Source organism: Trachinotus anak, unplaced genomic scaffold, assembly GCF_046630095.1.
Source record: "Trachinotus anak isolate AG129_WGS33_773 ecotype Australia unplaced genomic scaffold, CSIRO_AGI_Tana_v1 ptg000015l, whole genome shotgun sequence".
Lineage (NCBI taxonomy): Eukaryota > Metazoa > Chordata > Actinopteri > Carangiformes > Carangidae > Trachinotus > Trachinotus anak.
In genome coordinates this window covers 1,198,304-1,214,643 of record NW_027273866.1, presented here as the reverse complement: position 1 = coordinate 1,214,643, position 16,340 = coordinate 1,198,304, and the positions used below count along the sequence as shown (strand labels likewise).

General features: G+C 40.0%; 3 protein-coding genes across 9 annotated transcripts in view; 1 reads left to right on the top strand and 2 right to left on the bottom strand.

Moving 5' to 3' along the window:
* Nucleotides 1-219: 219 nt before the first annotated feature.
* Nucleotides 220-5,471, bottom strand: LOC139633449 (interferon alpha-inducible protein 27-like protein 1). Its single transcript, XM_071499164.1, has 9 exons — nt 5,334-5,471; nt 3,662-3,685; nt 3,432-3,584; nt 2,894-2,923; nt 2,554-2,715; nt 1,226-2,455; nt 1,043-1,072; nt 765-926; nt 220-522 (listed from the first exon to the last, which is right to left on the bottom strand). Exons 1-6 carry the CDS (start codon nt 5,341-5,343, stop codon nt 2,340-2,342), a joined length of 495 nt encoding a protein of 164 aa, XP_071355265.1. The 5' UTR covers nt 5,344-5,471; the 3' UTR covers nt 220-522; nt 765-926; nt 1,043-1,072; nt 1,226-2,339.
* A 457-nt stretch (nt 5,472-5,928) lies between these two features.
* On the top strand, nt 5,929-12,003 carry LOC139633447 (galectin-8-like). Of its 3 annotated transcripts, XM_071499162.1 has the most exons (9): nt 5,929-6,043; nt 6,478-6,766; nt 7,064-7,152; nt 8,002-8,212; nt 8,344-8,463; nt 8,584-8,610; nt 9,904-9,992; nt 10,147-10,312; nt 10,466-12,002. In XM_071499162.1, the coding sequence occupies exons 2-9, from the start codon at nt 6,728-6,730 to the stop codon at nt 10,613-10,615; spliced, it is 891 nt and encodes a 296-aa protein (XP_071355263.1). In that variant the 5' UTR covers nt 5,929-6,043; nt 6,478-6,727; the 3' UTR covers nt 10,616-12,002. The 3 variants fall into 3 exon arrangements, with proteins under 3 accessions (XP_071355263.1, XP_071355262.1, XP_071355261.1); XM_071499161.1 differs by lacking the exon at nt 5,929-6,043 and having other exon boundaries at nt 6,206-6,766; XM_071499160.1 differs by lacking the exons at nt 5,929-6,043; nt 6,478-6,766 and adding an exon at nt 6,795-6,937 and having other exon boundaries at nt 6,969-7,152; nt 10,466-12,003.
* A 406-nt stretch (nt 12,004-12,409) lies between these two features.
* The window catches only part of LOC139633445 (palmitoyltransferase ZDHHC14-like), a 43,061-nt gene continuing 39,130 nt past the window's right edge, over nt 12,410-16,340 (bottom strand). For 3 of the 5 annotated variants that reach the window (XM_071499154.1, XM_071499156.1, XM_071499155.1), the window contains exon 10: nt 12,410-13,646. In XM_071499154.1, coding sequence (XP_071355255.1) covers nt 13,176-13,646 — 471 coding nt within the window. In that variant the 3' untranslated portion in view covers nt 12,410-13,175. Of the gene's footprint in view, nt 13,647-14,348; nt 14,372-16,340 lie in introns of all 5 variants that reach the window. The other 2 variants (XM_071499159.1, XM_071499158.1) reach the window with 2 other exon arrangements.

Sequence of the window (16,340 nt, the reverse complement as noted above, 5' to 3'; positions counted from 1 at the left end):
TCCAAAGACATGTAGGTTAGGTTAGCAAGAGACTGAATGGGGACGTGAATCGTTGTTTGTCTCTATATGTCAGCCCTGTAATAGACTGGTGACCTATAAGTCCTATAAAGTACCTCGCCCACTCCCAGTGTCAGCTCAGATAGATAGATAGATAGATAAATAGATAGATAGATAGATAGATAGATAGATAGATATTTAAAACGACAATGAACCAGTGAAAAAGTTTCGAATGCATTTTATTAATTATTTTTCATTGTTTGAAAGTTGGAGTACTTGACAATGTAAATGTGTTTTGTAGAAACAAAAACAAAACATTATCTCAATGACCCTCACAATTCAAATGCTCTGCTTCATTAACATAGTCTGCTGTTTCTCTGTAGTAAAAGTAAACATATTCTTCCTTCTATTTTATTCCTTCATGACTTTCAGCTTGGTCTCAGATGAGTATGGCCAGCAATCCTCCTGCTGTCCCTCCAGCACCGGCCAAGGCGGCAGTGGCAGTTGTTGACAGACCAGCCATACCTGCAGCCAGACAACAACTGTTTATGACCAGCAGAACATCAATGGATTTTATTAATCATCAAACTACAGAGAGGATGACAAAGTCCGGCTTATCTTCAGTGTGACATAATGTGACCTGTTTCTTTTAGGTCCCAGGTTGGTCAGACTGAAGTTTTTGTTGCACTTCAGAAAGAAGTCGATGAAAGTTTGAGGGTACATGACGCCCCTTTGATTATCATTCCAGCAATGGTTATGGTTTTTACCTGCTGACTGCAAAATAGCCACCACACTTCCTGCTGCCACTCCACCTCCATTAGCAATTGCAGCAGTTGACATCATGGTTGCAGCGTAGGACCCTGCAGCTATTCCAGCCGAGGTGAAACCAATGGCCCCCAGAACAATGGGAGCAGAGACCACAGTGCCAGCTGGACGCAGACAGACAAAGTTTGTCAAATACATTAGGTGATCTGAACTGTTAGCATGTTTAATCTTTTAATCTTTATTCATGAAAAAGGTGATTCATAAAGGTGTTCTGTCTTACCTGCCCCAGCGGCAACGGCCATGCAGGTCACTGAAACACGAGATGAAAACAAAAATGAACATAGAAACTACAGCTAGCCATTATCAAAGATATTTGCTGTAATGACTATCATCTAATTATGAAAAGCAAGTGTTAATTATCAAAGAAATAAATCAATATTGTCAAAGGAGCAGTTATACTCACAGAGACCCATTTTTGCAAAGAACAACGAACACAAACAGGGTGTGGTGCGTCCAGTACAGTAGCTGCTGGTGCAGTATGAGAGCAGCAGCAGTGGCAGCTCCCTTTATCTGAGGCTCGGCTGTGATTTCCACAGAAACGAAACTTTGCCAGCATCATAACAGCAGAGGGCACCACAGAGCACTAGTCTCCATTTTCCCCTAATAAATTGTATAATATTTGACCTGATTTGAACCCATAGATCTAAAGGCCAGATACATAAATCTTAAAACCCCCATCCTCTTATTTAAATCACAAACAACTGTGAAATCACCATGATGCAATACTAAGCTCTTATCTTATCATATTCTCCTGCTGCATAAAAGGTAACAGTGGCAACAAACCCTCCCCAGTTTTAAGCCCCTTTCTGTTGCCTTAGGTTGAAAACGTAAGGTCATTGTCTGCTTAGAGAGAGAGAGAGAGAGAGAAGAAATCTTTGGTGTTCAAGTTGTCAAGAGCGTTTGAATAAATAAATAATTTTGCTGGAATACTGAATCGTTTATAGTTCAACACTCTGCGGTCCCCCTCAGCTCTAATTTCATTATTGAACAGTAGACAATTTGATCAAAAGCACAATTTAAATTAATTTCAACATAGTTGCGTCAAAACAGAGCCTATCAACATCCTGAAAAATTATACCTGGGCTGAACTTTGTGTCAACTGTAAAATGAAGCTTTGGCACGTTTAAATAAAATGTTGTATCTCATGAAGAAACTGGGTTGAATAATTCCAACACACACTGGACAAACCTGCTGCATTTATAGTTATGATGATCTATGATTTATGATCATACATGACAACGTCAAGGCGAACTCTTTGTGTGTGAGAACTTGCTTGGTTATAAACCCGTTTTTGATTTGGCTGATTTGGAACCTGCATAGATGTAAAGCTGACTCATGCTGCTTGATTCAGTCGATAACTCACTGACTGACTTCCTTTCTGGTGGACATCATGGAAATATTTACAGACAACGCAATGAACCAAGGTCTTCCACAGTACATACAGATTTATTTCACACTTCAAACATCTGAGCTCATGATACTGCTCTCTAATAAATGAACGATTGAATCGGCTCCTGTTATTCATCTTTATTGTCTTTAAGTACTTTTCGGCTGACGAAGCTAGTCAGCCATCCCACTGCTCCTCCAGCGCTGGCCACAGCTGCAGTGGCAGCCCCCGACAGACCAGCCGCACCTACAGTGAGATATACAGATTTTTTTTCAAGTTTTTGAGCCACAGAGAAGCTGAGAAAACTAAATCAAACATCAGCAATTAAAACCATCTTAAAATACCTGCTGATTGCAAAACAGCCACCAGACTTCCTGCTGCCACTCCACCTCCGTTAGCAATAGCTGCAGCTGACATCATATTAGCAGCAATGGAGCCTGCTGCTATTCCAGCTGAGGTGAAACCTACGGCCCCCAGAACGACAGGGGCCAGGGCCACAGCACCCACTGCGCATGGACAAGAACACAGCATAGGACAATTTGTTTCTGATGGCAGTGGGCTGATCTATCAGATCATGCACCACATAGGCTTAGCATGCAGGCCAAATGGCTTTTCTGCAATAACATGTTAAAAATCATTTGAATATAACTTTTTATTGATCCCATAAAGATTTTCCAGTCTTACCTCCTCCTGCCACAACAGAGGCAGCCGTCACTAGAACACAAGATGAAAACTGAAATTAACATTTACAGCTCATCTGGCTGAAATAAACACATATACTATAGTTACTATTAGTATTAAATGTTTTTTATGACGAAAACATATATGTGTTTTGGTAAGAAACAGTGACACTCACAAAGGCCCATCCCATGTTTATTTTCCTGGTCCAACGAGTATGAATTGTTGTAAAGTTGTATTTTGTATGTATTTCTGCATCCAGCATGTATATGCCATTATCTTTCATCAAAAAAAAAGTTGGCGTCGTGTAACCTTTCACATGTACAGTCGCACTATAACCCATGGTCACCAAATTTTTTCAGCGGTGTTTCAGATCCTGATCGGTGATCTATACAAATAGTGTTTATGTCCCAGCAGTGAGCCCTCTCCCCATTCATTTAGATAGGGGCTTCATCTATTTTAACCCGAAATGTATAAATACAATTTCTATGGAGATGACTGGCCATGGGTGTTTCCATGATGGGTGCTGAGTGGCAAGACTTACCTATAATGCTTTTGGCTGAGCTGCTGGGAGCTTTTTTCTCTTTTTTATCTTTTTCTTTCTCTTCTTTTTCTTTTTCATCATCTTCTTCTTCTTCTTCTTTTAGTCTGATGTCTTCCTCTTCTTCTTTTTCCAATTTCATTGCAATTGGCCTGTCTATGATAAAGTGTGTTAAAAATCATTCAAGAAAGTAAACACCTGAAAATCACATGAAACGTTTTCCAAAGTCTTACCTGTTCCTGGCTCAATGGCAGCAGCTGTCCCCAAGAAACCCAAGATAAAAAAAAAGAAATCAACATTTACTGCTCATCTGGCTGAATCAAAGACATTTGTTGTGGTTACTATCATCATATATTTTTTTTCATCACGATTATCTTCATCTTCATTTAAACAGTACCTTCCATAACATAAAATGCAGCTCAAAGTGCTTTACAACAAGAAAGTTATAACAAAACAACAGATGCTTAAAGATAGGACACATTACAGCAATAAAAGACAAAACAATAACATCCTGAAAAAATAAAAGGAAATAAGATCGTAAAGAGATAAAGAGATGATACTGGCAGTAAAAGCAATTTAAGTTATAAAAAACATAAAAGGGAAATAAAATAATTCTCAAATAAAAGGTTGAATTAATTAAAAACAGCAATATAAATCCACCATAATAATTAAGCATCAGTACTTTCAAAGAGAGGTGTAGCACTATTTGTTAAAGTACCGGAGCGCACCTATGACCTCAGCTGTAATGGACCACAAGATTAAAAAAGTATCAGCTAGCATTAGGCTAATGTTAACCATTAGCATGTCTGATGGGGTGAAAAAGGCTCTTATTTTCATTGGCCCCCACAAATACCACTTAAACCACAACCAAGTACTGTGAGTTTTAACATAGCTCCTGTTATACTGATGATTAATTTGTGTGAACATATGTTTGACAGGCAGACTTTTTTTTTTTTTTAAACATAAACTCAAACTGAAAAAACTACAATGAAGTTGGCGGCTCAAGAAGCATCTGATTCAAAGGCCATTGCAACAGTTTATTCTCAGACAGTGGATGGAGGGATGGGTGATGTTTTCTGCGCAAGAAGATTAAATACATAAAATAAACACAATTGCATATAAACTAACAAAATAACTCAGCACTACAAAATAAGGTAAATTCTGACTTTGAAGAAAGTAATAAAAATTGTCTAAAAAAAATCATTTTCTCATTATTCTGGCATTTAACAAATAGAAATAATTGTGGTAATCCTAATTGACCAAAAACAGGAAAAGTTTAATCTGATTTAATGTTAGACGGTGAGAAAAAAAAAGGTTATGTGCCTTCTTATATAGTGTATGTAAACGTCTGGTTTCAACTGTACCTTCCCGTGTGTGGTTAGTGGGATTTGTTGTGGTGGTTTCAAGTAAGGTCAACTTGTGATTTAACTCAAACTGTGGTTAGCTGTACTGTTAGGCTAGATTATAAGAGTAGTTTGGATAAAGAGAAACCCTCAAAAACCTCTTTAACTATATTTTCTGGGTGAGGTAACTTCCCAAGCCTCCTGGATAGGCTGTTTGGACCTGACTTAGTTAATCATGGTAAACGAAATTAATGTTACTTAGAAATAAATGTCTGCCCTGCAATGTAAAGTCATTTAACTTTGAATAACTACAATTAAACTTTTTTTTTTTTTTTAGTAACGGCAGAAACCAGCGCCACACCTTAACCAGCAAGAAACGAAAGTCATGAGCGAGCAGCCCACACACCGCTGCCACTGTGTGTTACCATGAACTGGGAATAATACATGTATCTGAAATAAATCATTCAATCTGTCTGTCGTCATTTCGGTGCGCTCCGGTATCACCTCACACACGCGTTCAAAGAAATGTGTCACCGGTTCAGTAAGAAACAGTTCAACTCACAAAGGCCCATGTTTTTATTCCCTCTCGTCTGAAGAGGCTGAAACTGCGCAGGAGCTCTGACAGGCGCTGGTTCTTCTTCTTCTCCGTATTTTGTCGCTTTCGTTTTTCTTCTTCTCCTTCTTCTTCTTCTTTCCTTTCTTGGTATTTTTGGTTTTATTTTTCAGCATTTCGTGGCGGGTGGCAGCCAGCGTTAAGATGAATTACCGCCACCTACAGCGTTGGAGTGTGGATAAAATAAAATAAAATAAAATAAAATAAAATAAAATAAAATAAAATAAAATAAAATAAAATAAGATAAAATAAAATAAGATAAAATAAAATAAAATAAAATAAAATAAAATAAAATAAAATAAAATACTCCTGATGGAAAATACATGTTTTAGATTCCACTCCAAGTTTCCTGATTTAACTCTTTGATGTCTCCCAAGTACTTTTGGCCTAATGTTTATGTATTAAGTTTGGTATGTTCTGTTCACTGTGCTGCTCAAAGGTGTTGTGTTGTGTTCACTGTATCCTAACACTGCTGCCACTCTAATGAGGTTTCTTTTGATTATTAATGCAGAACAAACCTTTCACATCCGCTGTGATGCTGCTGCAGACGCCAGCGTCTCGCCTGCAGACAGAGGAGCTGCTGTTAATCCCTCCACAGACAGTTGTGAAGCTGGTGAACTGAACCTTCGCTCCCTGTGTTAGGATCCTTGGACCCATCAGTGTGTATTGGGACAAATGTTTGATAAAACGTTTGTAGACTATCTTCAACCAAGACTGCGACATTTCCAAAACTTTTATGTACCTGCATTTTTTCCAAAATATATAGCCACCGTGAGGATAAAACGTCTTCATCATTTATGTCAATGGTTTCATGAATGATAACAATGATGATGAATGATAACAATCTAACAATCTTTTGAGTCACAGACCAACCAGCTGCTCTACAATTTAATTATATTTACCATCTATTTCCAATATAACTTTTTTTCTTTTTAATGAATACTAGTGAGCCTGTTTAAACAAAACAGATCATATGTGAGATGTTCACGTCATGTCATCGCATCAGTTTTAGTCAAACGGGAAATGATCCTGGTAAATGATGGTGGTCAACTGACTAATTTGTTTTCTTTTGTCCTTATTGGTAAAACAACAGTTTAGCAGTGCAATCGGTGGAAATGAGAAAGCAGGCCTCCGTTGTTGCTGCGTCCAGACCCGATCACATGGTAGGATTTGCGCATGCGCGGGGGATTGGCCTCTGATGGAGAGAAGATGCCCACTGCCATCGTCCCTGTGTAGCGCAGGAGAGCGGCTCCCCGGTCCTGACGGTCCTGATCACCGCAGACACCACACTCTCTGTTGTCTTTCAGCTCAGCTGCATGTTGTAGCCCGACACAAGAAGCCCGATGTCTGTAGCAAATGCGAAACACACTGTCCTGAATCCGGTAAGAGGCTTATTATTGTTATTAGTATTATTATTATCTACATCAGCCCTCTGATGCCATCATGCAATGATCAGTAGACCCTCCTGCAGCTTCTAATGCAGCGAGAAACTCTGTGCGAGTCGCTGTGTTGTCAGCATGTGTGCAGCCCCGGCCTGCACGCCGGACCGCTCAGTCTATATTCTAGACAACGCACGGAGCACAGAGACGTTTCATTTTAGCTCCCTCGGCTTAGGCAGCATGTCATCAGTTGTTGTCAGTGCAGGTGTCCAGTGCTTCAACGTCAGCTCTCCACCTCAGGTGATCCCATACACAGGGCCCATACCTGGAGGCCTGCACCCTGGGGAGATCATCATCATCCAGGGCACTGTGCCCCCAGATGCCGACAGGTAAAATTGAATGAAACCAGATAATAAACTGAAGATGAGTTGATGTGTCTTGATATTTGATTAGTAAACTCATAGCATTTACATTTTTTTTTTTTTATCTGGAAAAACGTTAAATGCTGTATTGTCTATTTCAGTGGTTCCCTGACTTTAGGCACTCCTTCATAGTTATTTTCATACTTCATACTTACAACACCTACAAACCAGCAACCTTCTCAGCTAAAAATGACACTGTAGGTATTTAAAGTAAAGGCCTATTGTCATTCTCTCTGAAAATATTTACCTCAAAATATAAGGAAAAAATCTATTAAATATATTTTTTCAGTTTCATGTAATTGTTGCCTTGTTTTTAGGAGGTGAAACATTATTGAAAATATACAGTAACAGATTGAAATGAACAGATCTTGCAGCACCTTTGTCCCACGCTCAAGGCAACACCTGGTGTATTTGCATGGACACAGTGGAACAGCATCTGATCACCAACAAGATGATGATAGGAACTATTAAAGTCATTAAGTTCACAAATGATCAGCTTCAACCACAACATGGCAATAATGATAATGGCTACAAGATGAGTTTGGTTTAATTTTAACTTAGCTGTGACTTAATGGGTCTTTTAAGCTCCTTAAATCATAATTTATTCATTTACTTATTTGTTACACTAAAATAATAAAAGTCTTAAAACGACATTCTAAAATATCACTATACAACACCAGGCCACTAGATGCAGTAATAATGCAGGACTTGCCTGTGTTGTTATACTTAAGTGATGTAAATTCCCAATCAAATTAGCAGTTAATCAAATTGTAAAATCCTTATGACACACAGTCAACCTGCGCGTCCTTTCTGCAGGTTTCAGATCGACCTGTCGAGCGGCTGCAGCACCAAGCCTCGCTCTGACGTCGCTCTCCACTTCAGCCCTCGCTTCAAAGGCTCGCCCTGTGTGGTGTGTAATTCCCTGCTGGAGGAGAGCTGGGGCAAAGAGGAGACGCTCCATCAGCTGCCCTACAAACGCGGAGCCCCCTTCGAGACCATCATCCTGGTCCACGATGACGTCTTTAAGGTCAGTGACTTCATGCTGCTAAGGATGAAGGCAGTGACAGAGTCAGTGTTGCACCTAAAAACAGCAATGGCACAAACTAATTGAATTAATGTGAAAAAATAGCGTTCTAAAATATTTGTCTTCACCCATAGGTGGCAGTAAATGGTACTCACCTGTTGGGATACAAGCACAGAATCCCACTCAACAGGGTCGACACGTTTTCTATTTCTGGGAAAGTCAGGGTTCATGCTATCGGCTACATCCCAAACTCAGTAAGTACATTCCCACCACTTATTTTCCCTCATTTCTTCTTCACCAGCTGGTTTGATGTGTGTTTCTTTTATAGACACATCTGTTTATTCATTTCTAAATGTGTTTTTTCTTCCTCTTAGGCAATATATTCAGAATCAGGTGACTTGGTGAGTTTTTCCTCTTGCGTCATCTACATAAAACCCCTTTGCCTTAATGAGCCCAGCATCTTGTGATGCTGCTAAAACAGGATCACACTTCCTAAATGATTCCTTTGTTTGTGCACTATCAACCTTTCACTACAGCATGACCTTTTAAAGAACAGCTCTGGTTTTTTACAACCTTTATCTCATTTCTGTGATATCACTGTAAACACTAAAGTAATTACTAAGATTTGGGAGCATGTCTACAGCAAAGTCCAGTTGGGCAAGAAACACAAGCCTTCATGCAGTTAGACAGGTTGTAAATAAAGTTTTGCCTGATTATCCAAACCTCTTTATATGGAGGGAAAACCCAAAGTGAAAGTACATCTTCTTAATGATGATGCTCCGTTCCTACGTCTGAATGGAGGGATGGCCAAAACCATGAAAATAAATCCAAAGCCTTTGCAGATGCATCAACAAATAGTTTGGAGTAACTTGAAATGGCTCATAGATATCATGATTGGCCATATCTGCACACCAAACACCAATCCAATAGTTGCTTCGGATGTGAACACAGAATGCTTTTTCTCACATACATACATACTTTGACTCATACACACACTCTCACAAAATATGCCAATGAACACAGTCATGTAGAGTACATAGACATATAGAAACATGCTGCTGTTATTATCCTGTTTTGTCTGTTTTGTTCACTTCTCTGTTTAGCTGAATTTAAAAGCCTAACCACGGATGGTGGCAGCTAATTAGCTCCAGCTACATGTGATATACACACTGTATCTGTTGAATTGCTTCTCCCTGTGTAACATGGTCAATGAATAAAGAAATTGATCAAATAAAATCAACAAAAAGGTTGCCAAACTTAAGATTAAAAAAAGAGCCCTCGTGATGAATGTGGATTTTTAGAGAGCACGGAATTAGAGCTGCAACCCTTAAATGATTCATCAGTTAGTCAACTGACAAAAAGTTAACTAAGCAGTTATTTTGATAATTAATTCATCATTGTGGTCATTTCTGTCCCCAAATGACAAGCCGAACATTTGTTGGTTGCATCTTCTCAAACGTGATGATTTACTGCTCGTCTTATTGATGTATGACCGGAATGATGTCTTTAGGTTTTTTGACTGACTTTTGACTAAACAAATAATCTGAAGACGTGGCACTGGACTGTGGGAAATTATACTGGGTATTTTTTAGTATTTTTATAGATCTCTATCCAAACGATTTAATTGAATAATCTAGTAAATAATCTGCAAAAAATGAGAATAAAATGTATCAGCAGTTCTGCTGTCATTTCAGAGCCTCCCTTATAAAGGCAGTATACTCAAAGGACTGAGCCCAGGACAGCACATCACAATCAAGGGACAGGTCAGCATGTATCCTCACAGGTAAAGTGACACATCTACCTCAACATGACAAATAAAAGCAGCGTATATGTATGTTACTGATTTGTTTGGACTACGAATGTAAGTTACATTTCTCTCTGGTAACTCTCCAGTTCTTCTCTAAAAACGATTTACCTCTTATCCATGTTTCTTCCAGTTTCACAGTAAACCTCTGCAACAGCAGGACGGAGAACATCGCTCTCCATCTGAACCCCCGCATGAAGTCAGGTGTGTTCATCAGGAACTCGTACCTGAGTGAGTCCTGGGGTCAGGAGGAGCGGGAGCTGCCCTTCTTTCCCTTCTCGTCAGGGGAGTACTTTGAGGTAGAAACCACCTGCAACTTGACTTTACTTTGAAAGGGTAACACTGTCAGGTGTTTTATAACACACCCTTAAACCATGATGTTGTGTCATGTATGTTTGCGTATTGAGTCATGACTGTTCCTCAGTGGGTTTTTTTGTTGTTTTTGTTTTCAGATTCTCATCCTCTGTCAGCCGCATCAGTTCAAGCTGGCAGTCAACGGCTCACACTTGTTTGAGTTCAGGCATCGGGTGCAGGACCTGAGCAGCATCAACCAGCTGGAGATCATGGGAGACCTGGAGCTCACTGATGTTAAACTGTGGTGACTCTTGACTATAGACTCACATAGAAACCAGCTTTACAGACACTGTTGTGTTCTGGTTATCAGTGCTTAACTAGCTTAGCCACAATGACCCAGATATAATGGATGCTAAAAACATCACAAACCTGTGCCGAGTTCAGGTTTGAATTTCAGGTCCAGTTTCTCTTCAGCAACCACAGGTCACTGATCTTAAGCTAGTCTAGCATTTTTGGTGGCCAAGGATCCTTAACAGGTCCCACCATAGACTCAATGATCCATCTCTCCAGCCCCGGCTAGAGGACTGATGCATGAGAGCTAGCTGTGTTGGAGCATCAGGCTGTGAGCTACCATGACTGTTTACAGCTACAACTTAGGTTTGCCTTGGTTTATTTCTTACACTGTCTCTAGTGCATCTCTGCTGTGATACGCCGTTAGCGCGCTGTATAATTAAAAGAGGAAATATATGTAAATGTTAATAAGCACTTAACTACTGGCTTTGTTTAAATGTCATGACAATAAATACAAACAATGAATGAGACTGAAGAGCTCCATTTTTTTGGAGCAAGGCCAAATAAAGACTAATTTATTGTACAGCTAATTTAAATACGTTCAAAACATTTTTCATAATTACTACATCAACTGTAGTGGTTATACTCTCTATTGGGGTGGCAGTGTTAAACACAATTTATTGAATTGTCAATTATCATTTTCATCTGCAGATTTTTGACATAAAATGTAACTAAATGCCCAGTTCTCGATTATTTTTATCAAGTTCATATTCCTCAGGATTCTTTAACATATGACAATGTGCTGCGTACTCAACATTTAAATCGATTTATCACGTAATGGTGCAGCAGAACTCAAGCACAGTGCAGTACAGGGTCAATTTAAAACATCGCTATTTAAATAAGCTAACTTATGCTGTTTTTGCAATCTTTATGCAAGCTATAGAGTATACTGGAATCCTGCATCTGTGACCACCTCCTGTCTCACTGTTCTCCCACTCCTGCTCCAAATGAGAAGAAGCATCCCAGGTAATATATATATATATATATATCTGGGAAATTTCTTTTTCAATGTTACTGAGGTTTTTTCCTTTTTTTGCATTGTCTGTTGTAATTGTTGTAAAATATGTATGAAAAATCTTCCCCGTGTATGATAAATGATTTAATAATAAATAAATGTGTTACTCTTATTTTTATTTCCACTGTTTGGGTTGGCATGGTTTTATGTTGGGCTGTTTAGACACCTTGTACTTTCAGTCTCTGAGAATAAACTAAAAAACTTTTACCTGCAGTATTCATGGGCAACCACAAGGTGGTGGAAGAGAATTAAAAGTTGACTGTCCTTTATTACCAAGACACCACCAACCACCATGTGTCAGTGAACTCCAATCATTTTTTGGCTAAACCCCCCCCCCCCCCCCCCCCCAAAAAAAACCCCAATAATTCCCTCTTTAAGGCTCCAACGAATCACTTTCCGTGATAGTGCGAGTCGTTGTTTTAGTCCATACATCTCTCGCTGAAGGTTAGTGCCTGAGGCCTTACTAGGACTCATATTATATTATTATATTACTAGGACTCCTGTGAAGATGATTGGGGGACTAAATGGCCTAAGGAAAATCTCAACCTTGTTTGAGCATCCATAAATCCATAAACATTCATCAGACAGGCTGTTTTTTAATCTGTCTCATTTACATCTAATGACTACATGCACTGGTCACAAGATAAACCTTAAAGGAAATGTCATCACCACATGACTCTCACATTAGCACATACTGTGTTATTCCTCTGAACCTCGATATTAATGACATCATATCTGATAAAAACTTGGTGTTTTATTAACATCCACAGGAAATATAATAATTTGTCAGAGTTGTAATAACCATGGTATAGTACAACAGTCTCTTATTTTTTAACATAGAAAAAGCAGGATGATATGCAACATGATGACATCAACCATTGCACTGCTGAGAATGTCCAAGAAAAAAAAAGGCAAAAGACACAGTCCAGTCAGCAACAGGCAAATAGGCTTAAGTTTGCTTTACAAAAAAACTGTCAGACCTGTGACGTCAGAACTGACAGAAATTCAGCCTTCTGACCAAAATGTCATGAACTGTCTCAAAAGTTTTTTGTTTTTTTTTTTTTGTTTTTTTTCTTCTTGCATGTAATGTCTCAGACATACGCCATCTTGAAAAAGAAACTCTCCTGTCCAGTCTCCAGGAGCGAATGGATTATGTTTCCCTTAAAGTAAAAAAAAAAAAAAAAAAAAAAAGTAAAATAAGATAGAGAAGCGTTTCATCTCTGAGTTGTCATACACTCCACTACACAGGGAACCATCTCTCCCAGTTCCAGTGGAGAGGTTTGGCAAGACAGTGGCTGAGGACAACTGGTTTCACTTCGGTTCAGTTATATTCCACAGTTTCTAGCAGCTGATTTCAAACCACAGCGTTTTGTTTTTTTTTAGTAAAATGGCAAATTCATGGGGAGAGTGATGTGGTCCAAAAGTGGCACAGGACAGGTTCAGGGGTTGGATGCATGTTTTCAGGAGGGAGGTGGTGGGAGGAGGGGGTTTATATCCCATTGTCAGACAGAGCTGAGCTTTACCAATCCTCTGACAGAGTCCTCGTGTAGTGAGTCTTGGCTGGCTGGGTTGAAAAAGCCGGCCTGCATGGTGTGGCTGTGACCCAGGGGGCTGCCACAGGGAAGCATACCTGGCGGTGAGGGCACTTCCTCTGGGGTAAGAAAGTGGTGATGGGCCACCGGCTCCTGGAGGGGGTGGCTGTGGTTGTGTGTGTGGCTGTGTCCGTGGATTGGTAACATGTCGGTGGCCTCGTGGCAGCTGAGGCTGGGGGTGGACGTTGGAGGTGTGGGCTGGCCGAGGGGGAGTGAGGTGCACGGACCGGCAAGAGTGAGGGAGGTGCGGCCGGGTAGAGACCCTCCATTTTCAGGAGAGGCCGTCAGGATGACTGGCTCACTGCTCTGCTGCTGGAGGAGAGGGGTGGCGGCAGCCTGCAAAACGAATTTGGTGCTCTGAATGCACTGGTCTTGGTCACACTGAGAGAGAGCAGCAGAAAGCAGAAGGAAAAACAATATGGGAGGGGATGTGAAAGTCAAAGAGATAGATAAGGTGCCAGAGGTGGAAGACGGAAATAGAAAACAAATGAGAGAGAGGCAGTGTTGAGAATTAGATAGAGAACACGGAAGAAGAAACGAGATAGGGGGATCAAGGAAAACAGAATAAGTGAGAAGACAACAGAGGAGAGGAAAGTGGTTGGATAAGGGAGAGAAGAAGGAGAAAAGGATGTTAGTGCCCATGTTAGAATGCAGAGCCACACAGAGAGCCCGCACCAGCTCGCGCATCTGCCCCAGTAAAAACAGCTGAAGTCAATCGACAGAGTTGAAAACACCGGGTTATTAAGTCACTGCTTCATGGCCTATTGCCTTGCTTTAGAATGGGGATCACACATCTAGAAGTGGAGCGCAGTAACTGGGTTAGGACACAAAGAGTCATCAATACCACACATTAGCTACAGGGAGTTTAGCTTTAACCTCATTAGCCCCTTATCACCACAGAGCAATCGTGCATTAGAGACCAGTTACAGATGAAAGAACACTAGTTGTACAGAGATGACAGGAATTAAAAAGCCAAATAAACAAACGGGAAAAGTATTTTGATGCCTCCCTCCGTCCCACACCACTCCCACAGTCTGACTGACAGGAAAGTTGAAGCACAAAGATTTGTCCTGGTAATCTCACCTTTCTGTCTCAATCACACTGACCTAAAAAGAGCAGATTACAGATGTGATTTAAACAGCTGTTCAGCTACATTTGACAGTGGAAGAGATGAGATTCCCAGTATTATCAATCCTCTTATCAGCCGCACGCATCAGCTGCTCTCGACTTATCATCACCTTTACAAGCCTGGCTTCTCTCCAGGCTGTCGAAAAGACTTACTGGAGCGAGGGTTACTGGACTGAAATGACAGAAACCTCACTCCTGCCATGTTAGCACACAGCTACATCAACAGCACTGGATCGAATCTCGAATAACAATACAGGGCTTTGTCCTTTTCTTTCTACTTTCTGGTTTCATAAACAGTCTTAGCCAAACTGACTGAGCACTGTCAATCCCATACAGCGGACACACACAAACAAACAAGGAACAATATATATACCTAGACTGCTGATAGGCTAACCTTGGATAGCAAATAGCAAGTGAGGCAGCAGAGGCCCTGTTGTGGTTGGCTTTCACACGTAGCAGTGATGACACAACAAGGATCCTCATCAAAAATTTAATTCTGTATTTACATTTTATTCTTGGCACATACCACAAAGGTATGTCCAATGAATCTGACCTTGTGTAAAAAAAATAAATAAATGATTTCCCAAAGCTGTCGCAATTTATGTTAATCTTTAAACAAGTCTCAAGATGAGACAGTTGAATCCAGCAACAAGTTGGGAGATTAAAGGTGTCTATGTTATTCCTGACAACAGTACCACAGAGCAGCTGACTGATAATAAGTTGTACATTTGGCTGGGAACTAAGGTGGTACTTTTGGTTGAACTGATCTGGGCAAGAAAAACTGAAATCTACTTCCTTTCTGTTAAATCCTTTCATCTCTTAAAAACGGACTAAACAAAGTCTAAATATTGATTGGATCCAGCTCTAAGGGAAACAAAGAAACAAGTTGGGAGCAACACCATCAGTCATGCAGCTGACTGTAAGAATACTTAGTGACTTCTTACTGAACTAAGAGCGAGTCGTCAAACTGAAACAAGGCTGTGGGGAGTCAGTACCCCATACCTCCCTATCAGCCAGGAAATGGTGGTTGATCAAGTTGCACTGTGTGTGTGTGTGTGTTTTGTATAAAAATAGTTTGAAGCTCAAAAAAGGAAAGAGACAAAGGAAGACAGGAAGGAAGGAACAGAGAAACATTTACAAGGCCAAATGCAAACTGTGTGACACGAGGTTAACAACTACAGGCAAATTATAACACTAACCTACAGCAGCATCTACCCATCCAAATAATTGGGTTTTTTTTACAACAGAAATGAGTGAAATTGTGTTTGTCATGCACACAACAAATCCCACATCTTTTAGATTAATTGATTCATAATTTAGTCAAGAAAATATCGAATAATTGCGAAAAACGGCCGCCAAACATTCCCAGAGCCCAAGGTGACGTCTTCAAATGGCACATTTAGTCCAAAACCCCAAAATCTTCAGTTATATTAATAAGATAAAAGCAGAACATTTGACAAGCTGGAACCAGACAGAGTTTGGAATTTTTGCTTGATAAATTACTTTAAAAGATTAACTGAATATTAGAATTGTGGCCTATTAATTTTCTGATGATTGATTGGTGATGATCAATTAATTGGCAAATTATTTCAATATAATACAAGAAAACCTGAGATAATACAGACCCAAACTACATGAATGGCAGGAAGCCAATAGAGTCCAGTGAGAAAATCTATTGCTTGTAATGTGGGTGAACTGACCCTTAAACTGACGGCAACGATCACTGCTTTCAGCCAAATTGTGTCTATTTTCCCCCCTAAGTGAAATCCCAAATGGAGGTTTTATGTTATCGAGGTGTAATGTGACATCACATCACACAGTGTTACCATGGCAACCACTTACACGGCTTCTGCATACCAGGCTGGCGTTTTAAGCTGCATCACAGGCAAAGTACCTCAGAAAGAAACAGGGCTTTCGTTCCCTGAATGTAAATGCAGCCTCAAAGCA